At 38.1% G+C, this 21,642-nt stretch overlaps 1 protein-coding gene across 1 annotated transcript; it reads right to left on the bottom strand.

Moving 5' to 3' along the window:
- Positions 1-8,481: 8,481 nt before the first annotated feature.
- ndufa4l2a (NDUFA4 mitochondrial complex associated like 2a) lies at positions 8,482-13,191 on the bottom strand. The gene is made up of 4 exons (XM_067444861.1): positions 13,091-13,191; positions 12,527-12,612; positions 12,083-12,143; positions 8,482-9,725 (listed from the first exon to the last, which is right to left on the bottom strand). The coding sequence occupies exons 1-4, from the start codon at positions 13,130-13,132 to the stop codon at positions 9,669-9,671; spliced, it is 246 nt and encodes an 81-aa protein (XP_067300962.1). The 5' UTR covers positions 13,133-13,191; the 3' UTR covers positions 8,482-9,668.
- Positions 13,192-21,642: the final 8,451 nt, after the last annotated feature.

Raw genomic sequence — 21,642 nt, 5'->3', positions numbered from 1 at the left:
GAAAATTAGCTGTAAATTTGGATTACATAGATTCGCTCACTCTGACGATGACATTCGATTCTATACAAGGTAAGATACAAATAAGATACCACTAACCTTACTAAATTGGACCATATGTGACCATATTGTAAAGTTGTGTACGTGTCTGTTACTTATTGTAATAAGTGGTGTGCAGCAAGTATGGCATTATATTAAGTCATAAATATCTCTTTGTTTGACACTAATGCCAATCACATATTAACACAATCATAAGTTAGGCACATACATGTAAGCGTACAGGACACAACGATAGAAATTTTCCGCCTAACACGAGAAAACTGTACTACATTACAACACGCATATTCTGTCAGACCGGGATTGTTTATTAGCCTAGCAAGCTAACGTAAGCCATAAAGTTTGATAGCGTGTAACGGTGGTCGCCCAATACTATAACAATTTTAACAAAACAAAAACAAAATCTTCAGAGGCGAGAATCGAACCTGAGTCGCCAGCGTGGGTGATAGGAGCGCTAACCGCTAGACCACTGTAACAATGATACATCTCGGCCGACAACTGTGTTAAGTCGACTCGCACTCCCAAAACCTCAAAAAAAAAAAATTATATAATAGCAAGCAATAATGTTCGGGCGCCAGACAAGTATATGCTTGTCAAAGATTTACCATCGCGGACAGCAAAACAAACCATACATACAAAAAGAAAAACTACACTCACATAAATAATGGATACAACTTTCTTTAATAAGATTAGAAAGTATTTTTGATAACCACAATTTTCTTTAAAAAAAAAAAAAAAGAAAGGAAGAGAGAGAGAAAAAAAAACACTAACAAAATAAACAAGTATCCGTACTCTTTAAATCACGTTAATAATATAATTAAAGAAAAGAAAAAAAAATAGTCAGACAAATCAACACTTGTTAAATCTGTGGTATGGAGTGCTGGATGTGATGTGTGAGTGTGTGTGTGTGTGTCAGGGATATGTAATGATTGAATGCGTCTCTTGGGAATATAACACTGACCCAGGTTGGCAGCACGGGTGGTTAAGAGTGACCCTGGGACATCGTCAGCGTCAGTCCGTCTTGCTCTTGTCTTTCATTCCTTCTCCAACAAGCCACCGAATTAGGAGTACGGTACACACCACCGTCCCATTCAAAACTTGACAGAGTATTTCACACACAGGCCAAGAGACAACTGTCGTTAGGCTAACCTGGTAGCCCCACCTCCTCCTCACGATGCCCGGAAATGCACACGTTCCACCCGCAATGACTGCCTCCAATGAGAACAAGGTTACTCGTCAGTCGGACATTTTCTCAACTTGTTTAACCCGGCCCTTATATACATGTACTCATTTCATTAATTTTCCTCTCCTCCAATCCTGTCAAGAGTATGGTTTGGGAAGGAGGTGTCAAAGTGAAAGTAAAATAAAAGGGACAGTACAGATAATATTGATATTGCCACACTCTCCCCCGCTGGCTGAAACAACCCATGGTTGTTAAGAGAATCAAAAACCCAAGAACTCCTCCTCATCTGAGGATTCTTGAAAGAGGTCCTGAAGTCTCCTCTTCGCCTGGTCCTCCAACTCCTCCGCTGTTGGAAAACACCTCCTGAGATTGCACACATGTGCAGTTCGCACATCTTCCCCAGTTACCTCCAACGCTATGCGGTAATTCAAAGGTCCCAATTGTTTCAGAATCCTGTAAGGCCCTTTCCATTTAGGTGCCAATTTTGCACTAAACTTGTGTTGTGCACTGGACTGAGGAAAGTTTCGAAGCCATACCCTGTCTTTGATTTTGAAAATGATGTCTTGTCTTTTTTTATTATAGTTCCGGAGTTGTCGATGTTGGGCTTTTCTGCTGCTCTCTCTAGCTTGAGACTGCAGTTGTTGTACATGACAAACCACATCATAGGAGGAAGCGTCAGGAGTGAGATTTGGACCGTGAAGTATTTTATCCATTGGCCCTTGCAGTTTCCTACCGAGCTGTAATTCTGCAGGGGTCTGACTCACATTCATATCCGTGGATGTATGAAGATGCATACATCTTAAAGCCCTCCTCTAATTTGCTGGTGGGTGATTTGGAGGAGAACTTGCAAAGCAGCCGGATCTCACGAAAATGCGTATAAATAGTAAGAGTGTGCTATATTGTGGAATGTATGCGCCAAAAAAGTCATTTTGGCGTGTCTATGCCACGCTGTTTTTTGCGTGCATATGATACGCATTTGATGGCGTATTATACATACGATTGTTTTTTTGTGACGCAAAACTTCCTGCTACTCTCTCTTCACAATGTGGTGCTGCTCGTGCATCGTTGGAAGATTGGTAAAACTTGTAAACACATTAGTTAGTTACCATTTTCATCCATTTTGAATCTAGTAAAGAAAGAGTTTACATTGTGATTTTATTATTTTGTATTGTTCGTCCATGTTATTCTAACTTTATTACAGAGCGCTTTGTTCAGCTATGTGATGTTCAGTCAACAACAGGACAATAGCTTGAAAACCTAGTATTGAACGTGTTGAAGGAGAACCAGCTGAAAGTTGAGGACATGTATGCCCTGGGTTATGACAGAGCAGCCAACATGAGCGGGCCTTACAAAGGATTACAGTCCAGAATACAAAAGCAAAATGAAATGGCATCATATGTTCATTGCTATGCTTATTGCTTGAATCTTGCATTAGTGAAGAGTGCAAAGTCAAGCATACACTTTACACCTTTATTGTCAACTCCACAAATGACATGCAGCTTTTGTTCAATCACAGCAAGCCATGAATTCTTGAGCTACAGAAGCTCTCAGATACCTGATGAAGCTGCAGTAAAAAAACAAACTTCATATCTCTCAGAAAATGCCTCCCGGAAGTGGTGCAATTCCTGGAAGATTTGACAAAGTCTAAGCCACCTGATCCAGCTGCAAGGGAAGCAAACATCCGGTTGCACAGCATTAACTTAGAATTTATAATGTGCTTGGCGATAACAACTCCAATTCATGGAAATGAATAGGCAAGACCTGGACTTGGCATCAGCATACACCGTTATAAAATGGAGTCATTCGCAGAATGACAAACTGAACATGAACACACTGAGGACTGAAGAGCAATTCAAAGAAATATATCACAATGATACCATTCAAGCAGAGACAAGAGGGATCAATGTGCTTGAAGAAATTCCAGGACAAGCAACACGACGAAAAGTACCAACAAAGTTTAAGTATTGCTCCACATCTGCAACAGAGGACCACCAGCCAGATTTTTGAGGAGTACTATAGAGGAAGGATGTACTTCACGTTTTTGGATTACCTGATTCAGGAACTCAACAGGCGACACTGACACAATTATGTCACTGCATTGCCTGATTGAGCCATCAAAGTGGAAAGACACTGCAGATGCTGAAGCACTTAATGCTGCCCATACTCTATGGTTTTTACGGATTAAAAGAGGAGGAGGAACAGCTGCAAACTGAGCTTAAAGTTTTCCACTCTTCATACACATGCTCACAAAAATGCAATTTCGGAAACATTCAAGGAGTTTGATCCTCATGTTGTTTCCAACAGTTTTTAAGCTGCTGAAAATCTCTGCAACTCTACCAGTCTAATGGCCGCTGTTGAACGCTCATTCTCAAAGTTGAAGCAGGTGAAAACTAAACTTCGTAATGTGTGTGGACAAGAAGTACTTTCTGATCTTCTGCTTCTGGCCATTGAAAAGGACATATCAATCATAAAAGTTGAGGTTAGCAAGATTTTTCAGGACATGGTACCAAATAGGAAGGTATTGCTGTAAAAGGAACAGGTAAAAATCAAAATGTAAAACAGTAAATAGTTTCTGTTTTTATCAACAATGTATAATTGTGAATCGGTAAAGATGAGGTGATCTAGATCTTCCAGGACATGGTACCAAATAAAAAGGTTTGCTGCAATGGAACGGTTAAAAATCCAAATGTAAAACAGTAGATAGTGTCTATTATTATCATTAGCAATTTGTTTTTGTGATGTTCTATAAAACATCTACAATAAAGTCTGAAATGTATAAGTGTGTGTGTGGTCTTCTCTTTTAATTGTATATTTGTAACCTGGATTGTTTGTATTAACAAGCACCCACCCCCACAGTGACCTTTTTTTGTTTGGGCCACTGCCCCTCAAAATGTCTGTACGGCCCTAAATAGGAGTGTAGGTAATCTGATGAAGATAAGTCATGACAATAGGCACAGTGGAGGGAACTGTTAAATGGTGGAGAAAAAGTTGTGGGATTGGCAGGTTAATTGGATGGATGACTGTGAAGGGTGTTTGAAGGGGGCTAAAATGTTATAATTTGCCTGGGGGAGGGAGGTATGTAGTCGTGACAATTAGGATTTTAGGATATTTTAGTGGGGAATCCTCCAAAAAGTGTACCAACTGATCAGTGTTTACCCTGGGAATTTTTTTCTCCCATTGTCATCTAGAGGGTCAATGCTTTTCCCATCTACCTTCATTACAGTGATTGGGCCAACATCTGGATCTAGTTTTTCACCCTTTGTCCCCCCTGCATGACACTGGGCTTTCCTTGTTGTAGTTTACTTGTTTTAATTTGAGTTTGAACCCGTTCCATGTTGTCCTGAACGATTTTGTTTAATCCTGCCCTGCCAGTTGATAGATTTCAAGGTAATCATGTCCTCTTTCATTGATCTTAAAATTATGTATGAACATTTTAAATGCCAAGTTTAATATAATGTTCTTACCTCATAAATGCACTAAACTAATTTGTGTTGTACCTCCCATGGATACCTAGCCTCACGATCAAAAAGTAAAAAAAAATAATGGGAGAAGTTTTAAGTCAGCCGTTTTGGTTCACAGACCAAACATTGCTACATCCAAATAATCAGATCATGTGTTCTTTTTTTCTACCAGCTTACTCGATGTTCTGTAAAAGAAGAGAAACATGGTTCACCTACCAGTCATACTCCAATATGTTTATAAAACAATTAAACTACAATGTAAAAATTGCAGTTTAATTGTAGTTTAAAATCATTGCATTTGTGTAAGAAAAATATTGATATTTAAATAACCTAATTAATTGTTAAAAAAAAAGGCTTCAGCACAATTTGTGTGTGCCATGCCTTTTTCATGCTCTTCCGCTCTCTGGTGCATGTCTCCAGTCTGACATTCCAGTAATGAAAATGGTGGAGTGAGTTGGCTTGCTCAAGGCCAGACATAAAAAACAAAACAAAGCGTGATGTTCATTACAATACGTCAACCACTTTCTGCTTTTGCCATCTCTACTATTGAACAGGGTTTTTAGCATCCATTTTGGGGCTCAGGATGGGTAAAGTAGTCTACAGCCTGTTCCTCCCTGTCTCCTCCACTGCTAACTCAACCTGGCTTGACTAGACATAAGGATGAAGAGAGAGATGATTACTGCTCAAAAGCTGACATAAAAAACCTACTGGGGGGCAGACAGTGGACAGAGCACAGAAATCAGGTCAAGAAGAGACAACAGGTTTTGGAACGGGTTGTGGAGGTCTTAAAAATGATAGGGAAGAGGGCCCAAGCTACAGACTGGAGGAGAATGAGGCTGTGTATACCATGAACATGATAGCATTGACCATGGAAATTTTATTAGGAAAATATGATGCGTGTTAAAAAAGCATCTAAGTAATGTGATTAAGAAGAGCAAAAAAAAATGCATGTGTCACCAGGATCAAGAAGCAGAGGTTCACCCATCTCTAAATGTCTAAAACGACCGTCAACTCTGTGATTGACACCATCTGAAACTTAATTCAGCAAAACATCTCCACTGAAATTCAGAAAGCTGGAATGTTTTCTGTCCAGCTAGATATAACACAGGATATGTAGAGCAAGACCGATGCTCAGTCATTTTGAGGTATGTGACTGTTGTCAGTGAGAGGCGTGTCGTAGTGCATCCACTGGACATCTGTAACTGGACACTGAAGTCTGTGCATGGATGACACCATAATTGATGCTGGTAAAGGTCCATAACCAAATTGTTGATACTGAGGCCATCCAACAAAGATTTCTGACACATGGCACTCTTTATGCAGATTTGTCAGTTCTGGATCCCAAAAACTTCTCCCTGATCAGAAACGGTGCTCTCCCTAAATATGCACTTGAAGACCTCAGAAAGTGCCTGGTTAAATTTGCCAGCAGGGCAACGGACAACCTGCAGTATGATCTGAAAAGCTTAGGGGGACAGTGGGACAAGCTGAAAAAATCAGCACTGGATGAATATACGACCAGGACAGTGGAGGACAGACCTGATGGAAGAGGACATGGAAATCATCAACAAAAACTGTATTTCCAGTAAAGAGTGCCCACTGTGCTGCTATCAGATTCTCCACAGATTCAACATGCTCACCGATGCATATCCCTTGCTTGGGTTTCAATACAAGTTTTTGCTGACTCTTTCAATTACCCAGGTGGCCTGGACATGATAATTTTCAACCCTAAAATATATAAAAAGCAGACTGAGGAGCAGCCTCAGCCTGTATTATAAAATTCCTAAACTGAAATTACCTCAAACCAAAAAACGTCCTCTGTCGGGCTTGTCTGTTGAAATATTGGTGTCATCATGACACGTCAGAGTATCGTACAAAGGAAAAGGAGCAAGGACTCAAATGGAAGAGGAAACTGAGCATTATTAAAAAACAAAAATACAACAAACAAAACCACCCATGAGGGGAAAACCAAACTAGAATCCTCACAAATCAGCAGTAAACATCAACACGACAAGGAACATTATATTCCAGTAACTATGCAAGTATTACAAAATTCAGTGCCTTGGTCTGTTAAAATCCTTTAAGGAGCACCAAATTTATAAAAGAGCTGAAAAATGCAGTTTGTCACCTCCTGCTCTTTTGGATTTCTGTGGGAAAGCCTCACACCACTTTGTAAAATAATCTACCATAACATGTATTGGTAGCCATCTTTTGTTAGGGCAAGTTTTCCCACTAAATACACTCCCTCCCATGGCTCTGCCACCTGATAAACAAGATAAGCTACAAATCAAGAACATTCACAAAAAAAATCTTACCACAATAGGGGTGTTTTCAGTTTGGGTCTTACAAGACATCTTTTTTCCCTCTAGTAAACATCACAGTGTGTTACCTAAAATATGTCTGGACTTTCAGTTGGATAGTTGATGAAATCCATGAACACGGGGATGAGAATTTGTGCACTTACCAATTTTTTTTAATGTCCACAGACATGCCTGGCCAACAAAACCTCTTGTTTAGAGCATCAAGAGTTTTATGAACCTCACAGTGGGCACCTATTGAGCTACTATGGAACTCCTTAAATACGTCTTTGGCCTTTGCTTTGCTTTTAATTACTTTTGCTAGAGCACCTTTCTTCTTTGTATAATTAATTTAATCTAAAAGTGACAAAAGGTATAGCATATGTATACATTTATACTCTCGTTCTGGCATACAAAAGGAAATCTCACATTGACTTAAAACAGTTAAATCTGAATTTATAACACAAACGCCAGGAGAAGAGCCTGGAAAAACATGACAAATCTGCAAAATGGAAGTATATACAAATGTAAACTCGCCAAAAAGGACAGTACTGCTGAAAAAAAGAAGACAGAAGAAATAATAAAATACTCTAAATACTCCAAACTCAGGGGGATTCCACCATGAGCAACGTCCCGAAGCCTCTCAGGGGCGTAAGGGAGCCAGTTTTGCACCATCCCAGCAAAGATGAGCTCTTATTTTTTAATCAGCATTCACTTGTAAGACATCTAAAACAACAAGAAGTTAGTAAAATATATGGAATTTTGATTCATTATAAATTACAAATATAGCCTACTACAAAATGAAGGGAAACTTAAAATTTTATCAAAATCTTGATATCCCAGTTAAAGCACGCTGAAATTAAATTCAGGACTATTAAATGCATTTTAGAATAGACTTTAAAGGACCTGCAGACACACAATGAATGAAAAAGCAAGTGAATATATCTGGTGTTTTATCTAATAATATGATTGTTTAATAGTAAATAAATAAATAAAATGTGAAAGTGAAACAAGTAAATTAATGACCAAATAGCTTAATTAATAAAAGAGGAGCTGGATAGGCTACACGGTTGTTTGGAAGAGATTTTCCATTTACAACACGAACTGGAGACAGTTTGCTAAATTTTGGCTGTTTGATATAGTTGCCTACAGAACTTAATAGGGGTGTAACGATTCGTTTTAACAACGATTCGATTCGTATCACGATTTGAGGTCGTAGATACGATTTAAGGACGATATTGGTTCATTTAGAACGATCCAAAACGATTCAGTGACTTGAAATTGATTCAGTAACTTTTTAGCCAAAAATTTAAATCAGTGTGACTGTTTTATTTCAGCCGAATCGAATCGCTGTTAAAACGAATCGTTACACAACTAGTTCAGTTCCTTTTTAAGGAAAGAAAGCACAGTAATGTGAATTTGGTTTTGCGATCTGATGAAACTAAACTAAATATACAGTTTGTGTGGATATATAGGAAGTAACTGGACAGAGGTATTTTTTTGCAGGATTGCTCTTTATTCACTTTGCACAAAACACAGAATATATATTTCCCAAACTACATGAAAGTGTAAAGAGAATAGAAACACTGAACTCTATAAAAAACCAGCAACTGAATACATTTCCTCTCACAGTGTGTGAAATTACTTTTATTTTATATTTTTATGACTCCTATATTTTGTGTATCTTTTTTACCACCAAAAAAAAATGTTTCCTAACAGTTTGTGAATCGAAATGTTTCAAATTAATTGTGGGTCAACCTTTAGCTCAATTCCTCACAGTAACTGCAGCTGTGGAAATAAAGCTCTGTGTCCACTTTCAGTTTTTGAAGTGGGATTTATCTTCCACATTACCGTGATTTTAAATCTTTTTACACTGTAGTTTACTTGCTAATCACTGTATTATTATCAGTACTGTGCAGAGATTGCATTCAGTCAGTTTAGGGACAGAGACACTGGAAATCAAACACACGAAACAATCCTCCCATTCATTCCCAGTTGATGGGGTTGTCAGTAGCTGAGGACATGCATCTCTCTACGTGTTCTTTTCAAATCTCTAGGGGTCTGAAGAGTAAACACTGGAAGTCTAATAGCTGCCTATTTCCTGTGTTTGTTTGTACGGTTTGCCAACTCGGCGAGGAGAACGTGTGTTGTATGATGGTTGGTTGGACGGCGATGATGAAAATGAAGACAGTCATAAGTGCAGATGGAAAGATGGCGAGAGAGACAGATAAACATGTCTATGGAGCATCAGTGTGTCACAGATCTGCTTTCCCAAATAATCAAGGGCAGGCCTGAGGGAGCTCCATCTCCTTCCCATGAGTCTCTGCTGTTCAGGTCCTGTTTACAGAAGGACAAACATCTGCTCGTCTTCCTTTCGCCCTTTCTCATGCTCACTAGAGCGAGGTCATGTTATCTCTGCAATTTTAGGGATTTATGTCAAGCTTAATGTCTAATGCACATAAATAAAAGTAACACTAGTCTAGTAATTTTTTCAGCTCTTTATCTCATGCTCATTAGTAGCAGTTTTTGTGAAGATGTAAAAGTTTCATTTCTATTAAACAAGTTTTAAAACGAGTCTTCATTGAAAATATTGTCCCAGCCAAACGTTGTTTTATTTCCTTCATTAGTAATTATTGCTTGCATTAGTGAGGCATCTCATGAAGAAGTTGAGCTCTCTCAGAAGTCTGGTCCATCCTTCTTCAGGTTTTTGTAGTCTGTGTTAATGGCCACAAACTAAAGAAGATAGGGGGAAAAGAAAACATGCATTGATTGTATGAAAGGTTGAGACAAACAGTCATGTTATACTGAGCAGTTTAACCTTTTCTTTATTACTATGCCTTTTTTCTGTGCAAGTTTCTAGGCTTCTGTCATTTTAGTCACATCAGTCAACATTTGACAGAAAGAATGGCGCTTGCTTCACATCACAGGAAAGCATTTAAACTAGCAATGCCACTTCGGTTCAAATCAGCATTTGAGATTTCTGTGGTTGTGATTCAACGCCGCTCCATTATTTGAACATGCACATTTTTGTGTCTGGATTGTCTGAAACAACCGCACATTCCCTTGATCATGGATTGCACAGAATGGTTGTCAAAGAGAAACTGCATTATGATCGAGTCATATAATAATGTAAAAATTTAATTATCCTTTATATAAATTCATCTGCTTAAAATATTAAATCTAACTAACCTATATATGAAGAACATGCTGATGGTATTTACCAGTAATGTATTTTATGTACCGTAATGTACTGTAAGTTGCAATAAAAAACATTTCTTGAGTTGTAATAAACAGTTGTAAGAAAAGTTGACCACAGTTGACCACAGTGACCACAGGACTGGCATATTCAAGCTTAAAAGTCCAGACAAATAAGGTGTCAGACCATAGGGATTTAATAAAAAATTATAAAAAAAAATTATATTATAACTCAATATTTTAACTCTATAATGCACTGGGGCAACCAATTAAGAAACATTCAAAGTGGAGTAATATGTTCTGGTTTACGAACCCCAGTTAAAAATCTGGCAACAGCGTTTTGAACCATTTGAAGACTTCAAATAAAGAACTGGGATATTCCAACATATATTGAATTACAATGATCCAAACCAGATAAGACGAGGCTATCTATACCTCTTTAAAGGATAGGAAGGACTTTACTCTAGACAGATATTTAAACTGAAAAAAGAGCTTGACTTAAGCCGGGTATACACGGTGTGATTTTTGATCAAGTATTATCAGGCTATAGCTCAGTGTGCGCATGCCCGATCTCATCCGTATGAATAGTACGAAAATCCGTATGAATAGTACGAGTGTGCAATCTCGGGGAATGTATACACCATTTCCAGTTAAAATTTGTTTTGTAATGTAAGTTAATGTAATTTTGACACCCTTCACGCTTTTGAAAGCTGCTCTCTTTTGGTATAAATAACCTTTATATTGATTTTAAGTCAAATGGATTTTGCTGTTCAAACTAACTTTGTTACAGTCTTCTATTTACCTCCATAGAGATTTAGTTTTCTTTCATGTTCCAAACGTTCAAATGTGGAAAGAATCCAATCTGAACCCAATGCTGGTCAGAGGTGGACAGTAACTGAGCACATTTACTTGAGTACTGTACTTAAGCACACTTTTTGAGTGTCTGTACTTTACTGAAGTATTATTTTTTCTGTAGACTTCTGACTTTAACTACATCTGAAAGACAAATATCGTCCTCTTTACTCCACTACATTTCTATCAAGGTCCTCGAAGTCGAAAGTCGTTTCTGTCACAGCTCTGAAAGTCAGTGGATGATTTTTTTCTTCTTTTAAAGGTTTTTGCAGAAAGCCTTTCAGGAATCACTCTTGTAGAGTCTCGTGAAGTTCAATGATTTCACAGCATTTTGTAAACACTGATTTATAATTTATAGCAAAATGGAAGAATACGGATGCCAAAATGTTCATTTCGTTGAGTACACACAAACAAAGTTGGAGAATATCAGATGTGTATCAGTGTATTGGATCCGTGCATTCTGCCTTAAAGTGACAGCGCTTTGTAAAGAGCTTGTAACTAGGGGTGTAATGATTTGTTTTAACAACGATTAGATTCTACTGAAATAAAACAGTCACACTGATTTAAATTTTTGGCTAAAAAGTTACTGAATCAATTTCAAGTCACTGAATTGTTTCGGATCATATCGTTCTAAATGAACCAATATCGTCCTTAAATCGTATCGACAACCTCAAATCGTGATACAAGTCGAATCGTTGTTAAAAGGAATCGTTACACCCCTACTTGTAACTTATATACAAGTATTTAAATGAGTTGAAGTTAGACGTATGCTAGTGTGTCAGATGGAGCGTCACTGACTGGCTTAAACCATCATGATGGGATAATGTGCATTCATAAGACAATAATAAAGTAATGCATTGACATAAAAAAGGTAAGTTTACTTTTGATATTTAAGTACTTTTGAAAGCAAATACTAATGTACTTTTACTTAAGTAAAAATTGGTTTTTAAACTTTCACTTGTAACAGAGAAATATTTGACCAGTAGTACTTTTACTTTTACTCAAGTAATGAAGTTGAGTACTTTGTCCACCTCTGTTCATACCTTGTACTGGTAGCTGGGACTGAGCTGATTCCAGGGTTCAGGGTTGCTGCTTTTGTTCCAGCTGTCAAAAGCCAAACGATAAAGAAATGTGTCAGACAGACTTTCTTAAGTACTTGCCAGATGTAAAATTATAATGCTTAAATTGTTCATTTTAAATTAAAGTTTAATAAATGCAATTATTAAAACTTTCAGGTCCACTTGTTGAATTGTGACCACAGTTAGAAATTATTCTCTGGTGATAAAATACCTTATTTTGCATATCACACATGTATTAAATCTTATAGACATTTTATGGTGTTTTATGGTAATAGGATCAAATTAATTATCTAAAAATTCCTAATCAACTGTCCCATGTCTAAAGAATCAGTTCAACATGTATTTAAATGCCACTGTGCATATGCTTTACCCATTAATGTATTTTAATGTATTTCATTATTTCCTTACGTGACATAAGGTCCTTTGGCAAGACGAAACAAATAAAGGAACGCTCCACCCATGCCCAGACAGATGAAGAAAAACTGAGGCACGAGCTGTGAAAGATGGAAAAGTGTGGAAAGTGTTAGAAAACAAAAGGTGCAGTGCCATCAGTTTATATCTTTGATTAGCATAATTTAAATCTGAATATTATTTTACTTTTTTACAGAATACAATTTTTTCCCAGTTCCAAAGGTTTTAATTCAAAGTTTTGTTTTATTTTAAGTTTTACATTTTTTATGTTTGAAGAGCATTCACAGTAGATAAGCAGCTTTTTTAATGGCTCAGAAGTAATTATTGCCAAAACATTCAATTGGTATTTCATTATTTAGTCCTACATTGAACATTTTATACATTGTTTCAGATTTTTTTTGGTGATACTTCAGGATGTATTTAAGCATTACTTTAGCAACCTTATGAGCTGAACAAATGAGCTGATTGTTATATTTCCTTATTCATTTATGTTATTAAATAACTAATCTTATTTAGTAAATCTTATAGTAAAAAAGCAAAGTAGAAATTTAAAATACTCACTCCAGGATGTTTCTTGACCTGATCTCTGAGTTTCTGCAACATCTTTACTGGAGAATAAGAGCAGAAATGTGTGCGAGAGAGTGTGTGTGTCTGTGTTACAGCTGCTAAGAAAGGGAGGGAGGGGAGGAATGGGAGTTTATTTGAAGAGGGAGAGAGATTGAGAGATGAGAAAGCGAGAGAGACGTGATTTAAAAATGTAGGCTATTGCTTTAAATATATAAAAAGAACAATATAAAACTATTAAAAAACATATACAATTATAATATGCTTATAAATGTCATACGTTTTACTTTCACAGTTAGTAATAGCTGCAATTGCTTGAATGGTGGTTCCATGAAAAAAAAACAAAAAAAAAAAACTTTGTATTAACAAAATGAATAAGAATACACAATGCAATAAGCCTAGTATAAAATAACAAATAACTTACAGTTTTTTTTTTAAATAAACTAAAAATCAGGAAACAATGTGGAAGCAAATATATAAGAAACATACACCTTTTATTAACCAAACGAATAAGTAAAACTGGTCGTTACTAAACGGCAGAGTAAACAGCTGGTGCTTTGATGATGCAAACGAACCAAATAATATAATATGAACACAGTCCAGCGGAGGGAGGGGGAAGCAATCGAACTCGGGTTCGGTCCAAGCAATCGAACCAAGTGTGAAAGCACCCTAAAAGAGCGAACACTGTGGGACCAAATAAATGAGAAATGACCACCTTCCAAAATCACCTACCAGATAAACCAGATAAACGGCAAAACTCTACAGGCTTTTCAAAATTAACACAAAAGGAAAATTAATATTGGCTGCTGTTGAAAGTGATTGCAAACCCTACATGTTCTTTGCCAGGAAACCCGACATGTTCACCATCTGTGGTTTAAGAAGAGATCTTGTGGGGGTGACTATGTTACCCATCGTGCTGAACACCCTGGTGAAAACCATGCGCAGCTTATTCCACACATGCAAATATATTTTTGGCTACCTTTGCCAACAGGGGAAGCCTATTTTGATTCTCTTTCCACGAGGCAAGACGATCCTGCTCTGTGTGGGACTCCTGCTCATGGGTGGTGATATCCGGCTTCACCTTTTCTTGAATGGTCAATGCAGCTTTCGTAGTGCATGCTTTTCTTTTTAATAAACTTGCGAAAGTTTTTTTTTTTTTGTCTGTGGCTTTCTCTTCATTTTCTTCCTCTTCTCTCATGGTGTGCAATGACTGCGCTCTCCTAACGAGGATGGCCGCTTCTTCCTCTGTCGTCCTGTTGGTCTCCTCAACATTAGGGTTGTAGTCATCTCGTTTGGACAACCGTTTTCTTTGAAAGATTGTTTTTCAACCATGTAGAAAGACACCATTTCTTTAGCAGATGTATTTGGTCACTGCATCAGTGGATTTGTTCCACCTCACACAGTCCTCTTATATTTTGTGCATTGCGCAAATGTATCACTTAGTGACCGCTGTACCTGTGCGTCTGGATTCGGCATTCGGTTTTTTGGCTGCAGGGCTTATTTTGGCAGCCTCATTCTTGTGGCATGCTTGAGGGTGTGTGTATAAATTAGATGCGTTTCTTCCGGATGCTGCCACCTTCGTCAGGCAAAGTTTGCAGATTGCCTCATAAAAATTCAGGTTCCCAGTTTGCATTTGGTTTGAATCCAAATTATTGCCAAACAGGTGCTTATGCATGTCTTTTCAAAACTCGGAAAATCTTCCTTCGTGTCACAGCTCACTCTTCTTGTCAGTCAGGTCGCCTAACACGTCACGTGATAAATTAAATTTGAGTCCTGCTGCTTATCTGTGACACGACTGTAATGGTTTTGCAATTATGTTCCCACGATATGACCCCAGAAGGCGAAATTCATACTTTACAGCTGTATGACGATCCCGTCTATGTCGAAAGTGAATGACAGGTTGTCCTTTGCCACTTTAACTGTAGTCAGGGACCCTGATGTCTTTGTCGCAAAGAAAGTTTTCCACAGTCATGGGCATAGAAAGCTTGGGTCAGGGTGTCCATGTTCTCAGCGCACATCCCGAACAAGGCGTCCCAGTATTTGTATTCAAGCTCTTCATTTGTGAAGTCCATATGGGATGGGGAGTATGGTCTGTAGAGGTGTATACAACAGGGTTAGGGTGTAAGGGTAGGGTTAGGGACATGTGCAGTGACAGGTTAGCCAAAGATTTACAAGATCAAAGTTACATCACTAAATAGGGTGGCTTTTTTGTGACCACAGTCGTAGGTACACAGCAATCAAAGATGAGGTCACGGAAAGTTAGGCGTTCATCTCATATTTACACACTGTTGCAACCACACTGTAAGTGTTGATCGTTCGTCTTGTAGTTACTATGTTTATGGATACAGTATTTCTCAGAGTTGAGGTCGAGGGTCAGCGTTAAGGCTGCAACATACTCCGCAAGAACAGAGAAAAAAGTTGACGTAAACAAAATGACGTAATTACGAACAGGATCCACCGGCACTGGGACCACCGGAACACGATGCACCGGCAACGGGACCACCGGAACACGATCCACCGGCACTTGGACCACCGGAACACGATCCACCGGCACTTGGACCACCGGAACACGATCCACCGGCACTTGGACCACCGGAACACGATCCACCGGCAACGGGACCACCGGCAACAGGACCACCGGAACACGATCCACCTGCAACGGGACCACCGGAACACGATCCACCGGCAACGGGACCACCGGAACACGATCCACCGGCACAGGGACCATTGGCACTGGGACCACCGGCATTGGGACAACCGGAACACGGTCCACGGGATCACGATCCACCGGATTAGGGACCACTGGAGTGGGCGTAGAGGAAGCCTTTCTCCTCCTACGCCTCGGGACCACCGGTCTCGGGGCCACTGGAACAGGGACCACCGATCTTGGGACCGCCAGGGCAGGGGCCATCTCCCTGGCAGCTCTCTCCTGCTGGCGGGCGATAGCCTCCACCATTGACTCAAAGGTGCATCCGTCATATGCCCTTCTGAGCCACCACTCCATGGGCTCATCTAGAGCATAATTAAAAAGGTGCTTGAGTGCAGAGTCACTGAGCTTCAGCCCCTTGGCTGTCTCCAGGAACTTCCTTGCAAAATTCCTGATCTCCATTCCCTCCTGGCGGACTTGAAACCGTAGAATCCGCTCGTACTGAGGACAGGTGGTGAGCGATTCCGGGATCGAGTCCTCTCTCTGCTGAGTCCTCAACATGGTCGTATCCTTATGTCACATACACACAAAGGAAAATGGTGCGAGGACTCAAGTGCAGGAAAATTATAATTTATTTACAACAAATAAAACAAATACAAAACAAAACCCACGAGGGGGGAAAACATAAACTAGAAAATACATAAACTGAAACTAAACACATACCACGTAGAAGTCACAGGGGAACAGGAGACATAGACAGTACAAGGATACAACGCAGACTGACAAACACAATGAGCTTATAAAGGGAAAAAATCAAGAGGGAACAGGTGTGAGAAATCAACCACTAATCATATCACAAGGGGGGAGGGATCAGACAATTACATGAGCACATGCTCAGAATGACAAAACCCACATGTGCACACAAGACAGGACAGGCATGTGACAAAGGAATTACGGAGTATACTCTAATATCTGTGTAGTGTAACAAAGCTGGGGGAAAAAAACAAATATAATCTCCAGCGATTTCCGTTTACCAAATGGTAAAAGAAAATGAGATAATCACAAAAGGAGAAAGATTGTTTGAGATTGTGCTGGAGTTAGTGTGACCACCTGCTAATAATGTAATACATTTTACATTTATGCATTTAGCAGATGCTTTTATCCAAAGCGACTTACAACTCAGGAGTAAAGGAAGCAATCCGTCAAGAAGAGGCAAAGAAACACAAAAAGTGCCCAAAATACCAAGATTTGTATACTGCTCAGAGTAGCAAAAACCAGAAAAGGGAAGAAGAAAAGAGAAATAGAGGAGGAAGGTTTTTTTTTTTTTTTTTTTTTTTTTAATGTAAGATTAAGTGCTCATGGAAGAGATGAGTTTTACCTGTCTTTTGAATGAAGCGAGTGATTCTGTTGTGCGTATGGAGGACTGAAGATCGTTCCACCAACCAGGAACAATGAAAGAAAAAGTTCTGGAGAGGGATTTCATGCCTCTGTGATAATTTATTTTATTTTATGTAATAATAATTAGCATGTTGTAAATTATGAATCTGTGTAGTTTAACATCTTATTCCCTTCCATGTCCGATTTAAAAAGACGTTTTGCAAAGGTCACAAAAAGCCCTCTCATCGGTAACCACCTCAACACCTTTCAGCTACAAATATTCATTTTCCCAGTCTTTCTTGTACCCACACACACACCATTTCTTTTTGATTGATGATGGCGGTGCCTCAGACTCCATTTTTCAAATTGGTAAGCGTGCATCTAAAAGTTCCTTTCCAGTGTGTCTGGTATATAGATCTATAGAGGGACCAACTTTTTTTTGAGGAAGCATTGATTACGCGTGGCACGGTCTCTTTTTGCGGGACGCATGAATTCGGATTCAAATGCTGTGCGCGCATGCGCTAGGTGGGACGGGTGGTCACCTTAGATGGAGTGCCAGAGAGGTGAGAACCTTACAGCCCCAATCCATGTGCGCTGACAAGCCAACAACTTTCTTTTCTTTGCCCCACAATTTTGACTGAGTTTCTTATGGTGTTTGTAAGAAATCAGTAATCTGTGACTTTTGAAATGAAAATGAATTTGAATTCAGTTTGTTTATTATGTTTGATGTGTTAACATTGATGCCAATAAAGTAGTTTGAAGTTAAACTGACTAGATTTTCAGTCTCTGTATCCCATATTATGCATACCAACTAAACCCCAAAAAATCTAGCTGATAAATGTGACAACTTTATTTTATTTCAAAACAAAGCAGATCTCTTTTATTATTATAATTACATAATTAAGTACACATACAGATTATCACACACACATATACGTACATTATGATTTTTTATATCACATACACACAAAACAAATTAGTTAAATCTACTCTGCCTGAAGTAGATTAAAAAATAACATTCAACCAAAAAATAGAAGGGAAAAAAATGCACACCAGTTCCCGACACCTAATTTAGATAAAATACAGAACAAACAACTAGGAAGAAACAAAATGGGCTTTATTAGCAAAACCATTATTAGTTATCCTTTTTTTTTTACCCCCCAAAAAACTAATAACATAACCTACAGTACAAACAGGAACATAACTTTAACCGTACAATATGATCATGCTCCAGTTTTTTTTTTGTTCCTCAGTAGTTTTACAAGTGTCTAAACCAAGATGCATTTACTGGAGATACAAAATGACAAAATATGAACTCTTGAAATTGATAAAAATAAAATGAGTTTATAATTAGAACAATAACAAATATCATCCATCAAAGCTCAGAAAATGAACTTATTTCATAGGGAAGGTTTTATAACTCATTGACAGATATTTGCTTTTGTTTTAAACAAATTCACATCATTTTATTAAATTTTTTGAGACTCCAATTTACATTTGCATCCCATGTAAATCCATCTTGGTTTAAAGATGTTTTAATGTTTTGGAAAACAGGACAAAAATTTTTTTTATTTTTTTTTTTGCATCAATCAATGACATGACTTCATTCAAGTCTTTCTGCTTTATTTTAAGACATCTTTAAAGCCTTTATTTACAATTTATTTAGTTTTTTTTTAGGTATCATTTAATTTGTATTATACCGGTATACATTAATTGCCAGCTTCCGACCTCCATAGTGAATGATGATTGACATACAAATGAAAGAACATTGAGAGATGGTCATGCCTCGTATCTCCAAACTACATTTGCTGAAAGAGCAGCCTGACATCAGGCTCCCGATCTCTTCGGCTGTCCCTGGAATAAATGTCCATAATGATTGAATAAATGGGCACAAAACACCAGACGATCCTGTCACTGAGCTTTGAGCTGTAGCAGATGTTGGAGCTGAATGAATGATGAAAGACGTCTCTCGCTCGTTCAGCACTGAAAGCACTGTGTGTCACCTCAGATACACAATAACTGCTGTGAAAGATTCATGCCCACCGCAACATAACACACAAACCTGTGCACTTCAAAGGCTACCATTGCCTTTGATGGGTTCAAAAATAAGCACCATAAAAGTATAATTAATGTTTTTAATGATAAAAAAACAAAACCAGCTATTTTCCTATCTCTATCTGCAAGAGAACAGTTGTCTGGGCCAATGCTTAGTATACACACTTTAGGATTTGGTGGCACTAGGGAACAGGTAGTTTGAACTAAATTGAGCTGAGTAATGACATTATTACCATGCTAAAGTTGCTTTAGAGCAGAATATGAATCTGTCTCTAAGGGTACGCTTACATGACAACAAATATACAATTCAAAATAGAGCCAACATCGTGCCAAGTAAAGTTGAGGCAAACCACTGTAAGTGTGTGCAGGAGTGCACTGTAAAAAAATGTGTTGGTTTTTGTTGGTTTAACTTAAAAAAGTTAGTAACCTGGTTGCCTTAAATTTTTGAGTTTATTGAAATTAAAAATTTGAGTTGATACAATGAAGGAAATTTGTTTAACAAATAGAAACTCTAAATATTATTGTATCTGAACCACATAAAAAAAAAGATAAATCGTGAAAATAGCACTATTTGGCATGTTCCACTGCGTCATCAGAAATAAAACACACACAATTACCCAATATGCTTACAAAATTTCTTAATACTATTTTAAAAAAGGTTGTCGAATCTCAAAAAATGTTCATTGTAATAACTCAAAATTTTAATTTCAATGAAAATTTTAAGTCAACCAGGTAACGTTTTTTTCTAAATATTTTTTTACAGTGTGCAAACGACAGATATTAATGCACACACTGCACAAAATGCTTTTCTTACTTAGTACTTTTGTCTTGTTTCTAGTCGAAACATCTAAAAATTCTTAAAACAAGAAGTATTTACTAGACAAGTAAAAGTAATTGTCTTGTTTTGGGAAAAATAACTCAAAATGAAGAGAGTTTTTGCTTAAAATACGATAAATAATCTGCCAATGGGGTGAGAGAAATAATCTTAATTTAAACAGAAAACAAGATTATTTTGCTTACCCCATTGGCAGATTATTTATCTTATTTTAAGCAAAAAAAAAGACAAGTACTTTTGCTTGTCTAGTAAATACTTCTTCTTTTAAGATTTTTTAGATGTTTGGACTAGAAACAAGACAAAAATACTAAGTAAGAAAAGCATTTTTGCAGCGCAGTCTTCATAGTGCCACGGCTGGTATCGTCCCACCTGTAATATACCTTCACATGACATCTTCAGTTACGATGACTAGCATTGTGAACGTTTTAATGACGCGTCAGTGCTACAGCAGGAATGGTTATGTGGATAACTGTAAGATGTCCTGAAACGGTGGCAGAAAATGTGTGCAGACATGCAGAGTTCTGGGTCTCTGTGATTGTTTATAGTTCTATCATGTTCCTGTTTATTCTACTCATACTTGATTTCCTTTCTAGTTAGCCCCTTGTGTTTATTCCGTTCATTGTCAACTTTTGTTCCTTGTGGACTGTAATGTTATGCAGATTTTTTTCTAAATCCTCTGTTTTGGTGTCTTGTGTAGTTTTTTTTTCTATTAAAGGGGTTGAGAACTGCATTATTTTATTGTTTTATAATGTGTCCTGAGGTGCACTTAAAAAGCATTTTTCCTACCTTGATTTTAGCCGATGTGAGACTTCAGTGTAAATGCCCGCTGCTGTGATTGGCCGCTGTGAGACTTCAGTGTAAAGCCCACTGCTGTGATTGGCCGCTGTGAGACTTCAGTGTAAAGCCCACTGCTTTGATTGGCCGCTGTGAGACTTCAGTGTAAACGCCCACTGCTGTGATTGGCCGCTGTGAGACTTCAGTGTAAACGCCCGCTGCTGTGATTGGCCGCTGTGAGACTTCAGTGTAAATACCCGCTGCTGTGATTAGCCGCTGTGAGACTTCAGTGTAAACGCCCACTGCTGTGATTGGCCGCTGTGAGAGTTCAGTGTAAACGCCCACTGCTGTGAATGGCCATTGTGAGACTTCGGTGGAAATGCCCACTGCTGTATTTGGCTTCCATAAGACTTTGGTGGAAACGCCCACTGCTGTGATTGGTTGTTGTGAGACTTTGGTGGAAATGCCCACTGCTGTTATTGGCTGCTATGAGACTTTGGTGGAAACGCCCACTGCTGTGACTGACTAACCTCTTACTTATGAAATGGCACAGTATTATTATTATTATTATTATTATTATTATTATTATTAATAGCTACACTGTTAGCTATTTCTGTAAATTTCACATTATTTAACTGTAAAATGAACTGTATTTTACTGAAGAACAGTTATGTTCCAGCAACTTTAAATATTAATTTAAACAAAACATGCACAACCTTGAGGCGGATGGGCTACAACAGCAGAAGACCCCACCGGGTACCACCCATCTCCACCACAAATAGGAAAAAGAGGCTACAATTTGCACAAGCTCACCAAAATTGGTTAGTTGAAGACTGGAAAAATGTTGCCTGGTCTGATGAG

This window comes from Pseudorasbora parva, chromosome 5 (assembly GCF_024679245.1).
Source record: "Pseudorasbora parva isolate DD20220531a chromosome 5, ASM2467924v1, whole genome shotgun sequence".
Taxonomy (NCBI): Eukaryota; Metazoa; Chordata; class Actinopteri; order Cypriniformes; family Gobionidae; genus Pseudorasbora; species Pseudorasbora parva.
Note: the sequence above shows the minus strand (reverse complement) of the source record. Positions and strands in the feature narration are given on the sequence as shown.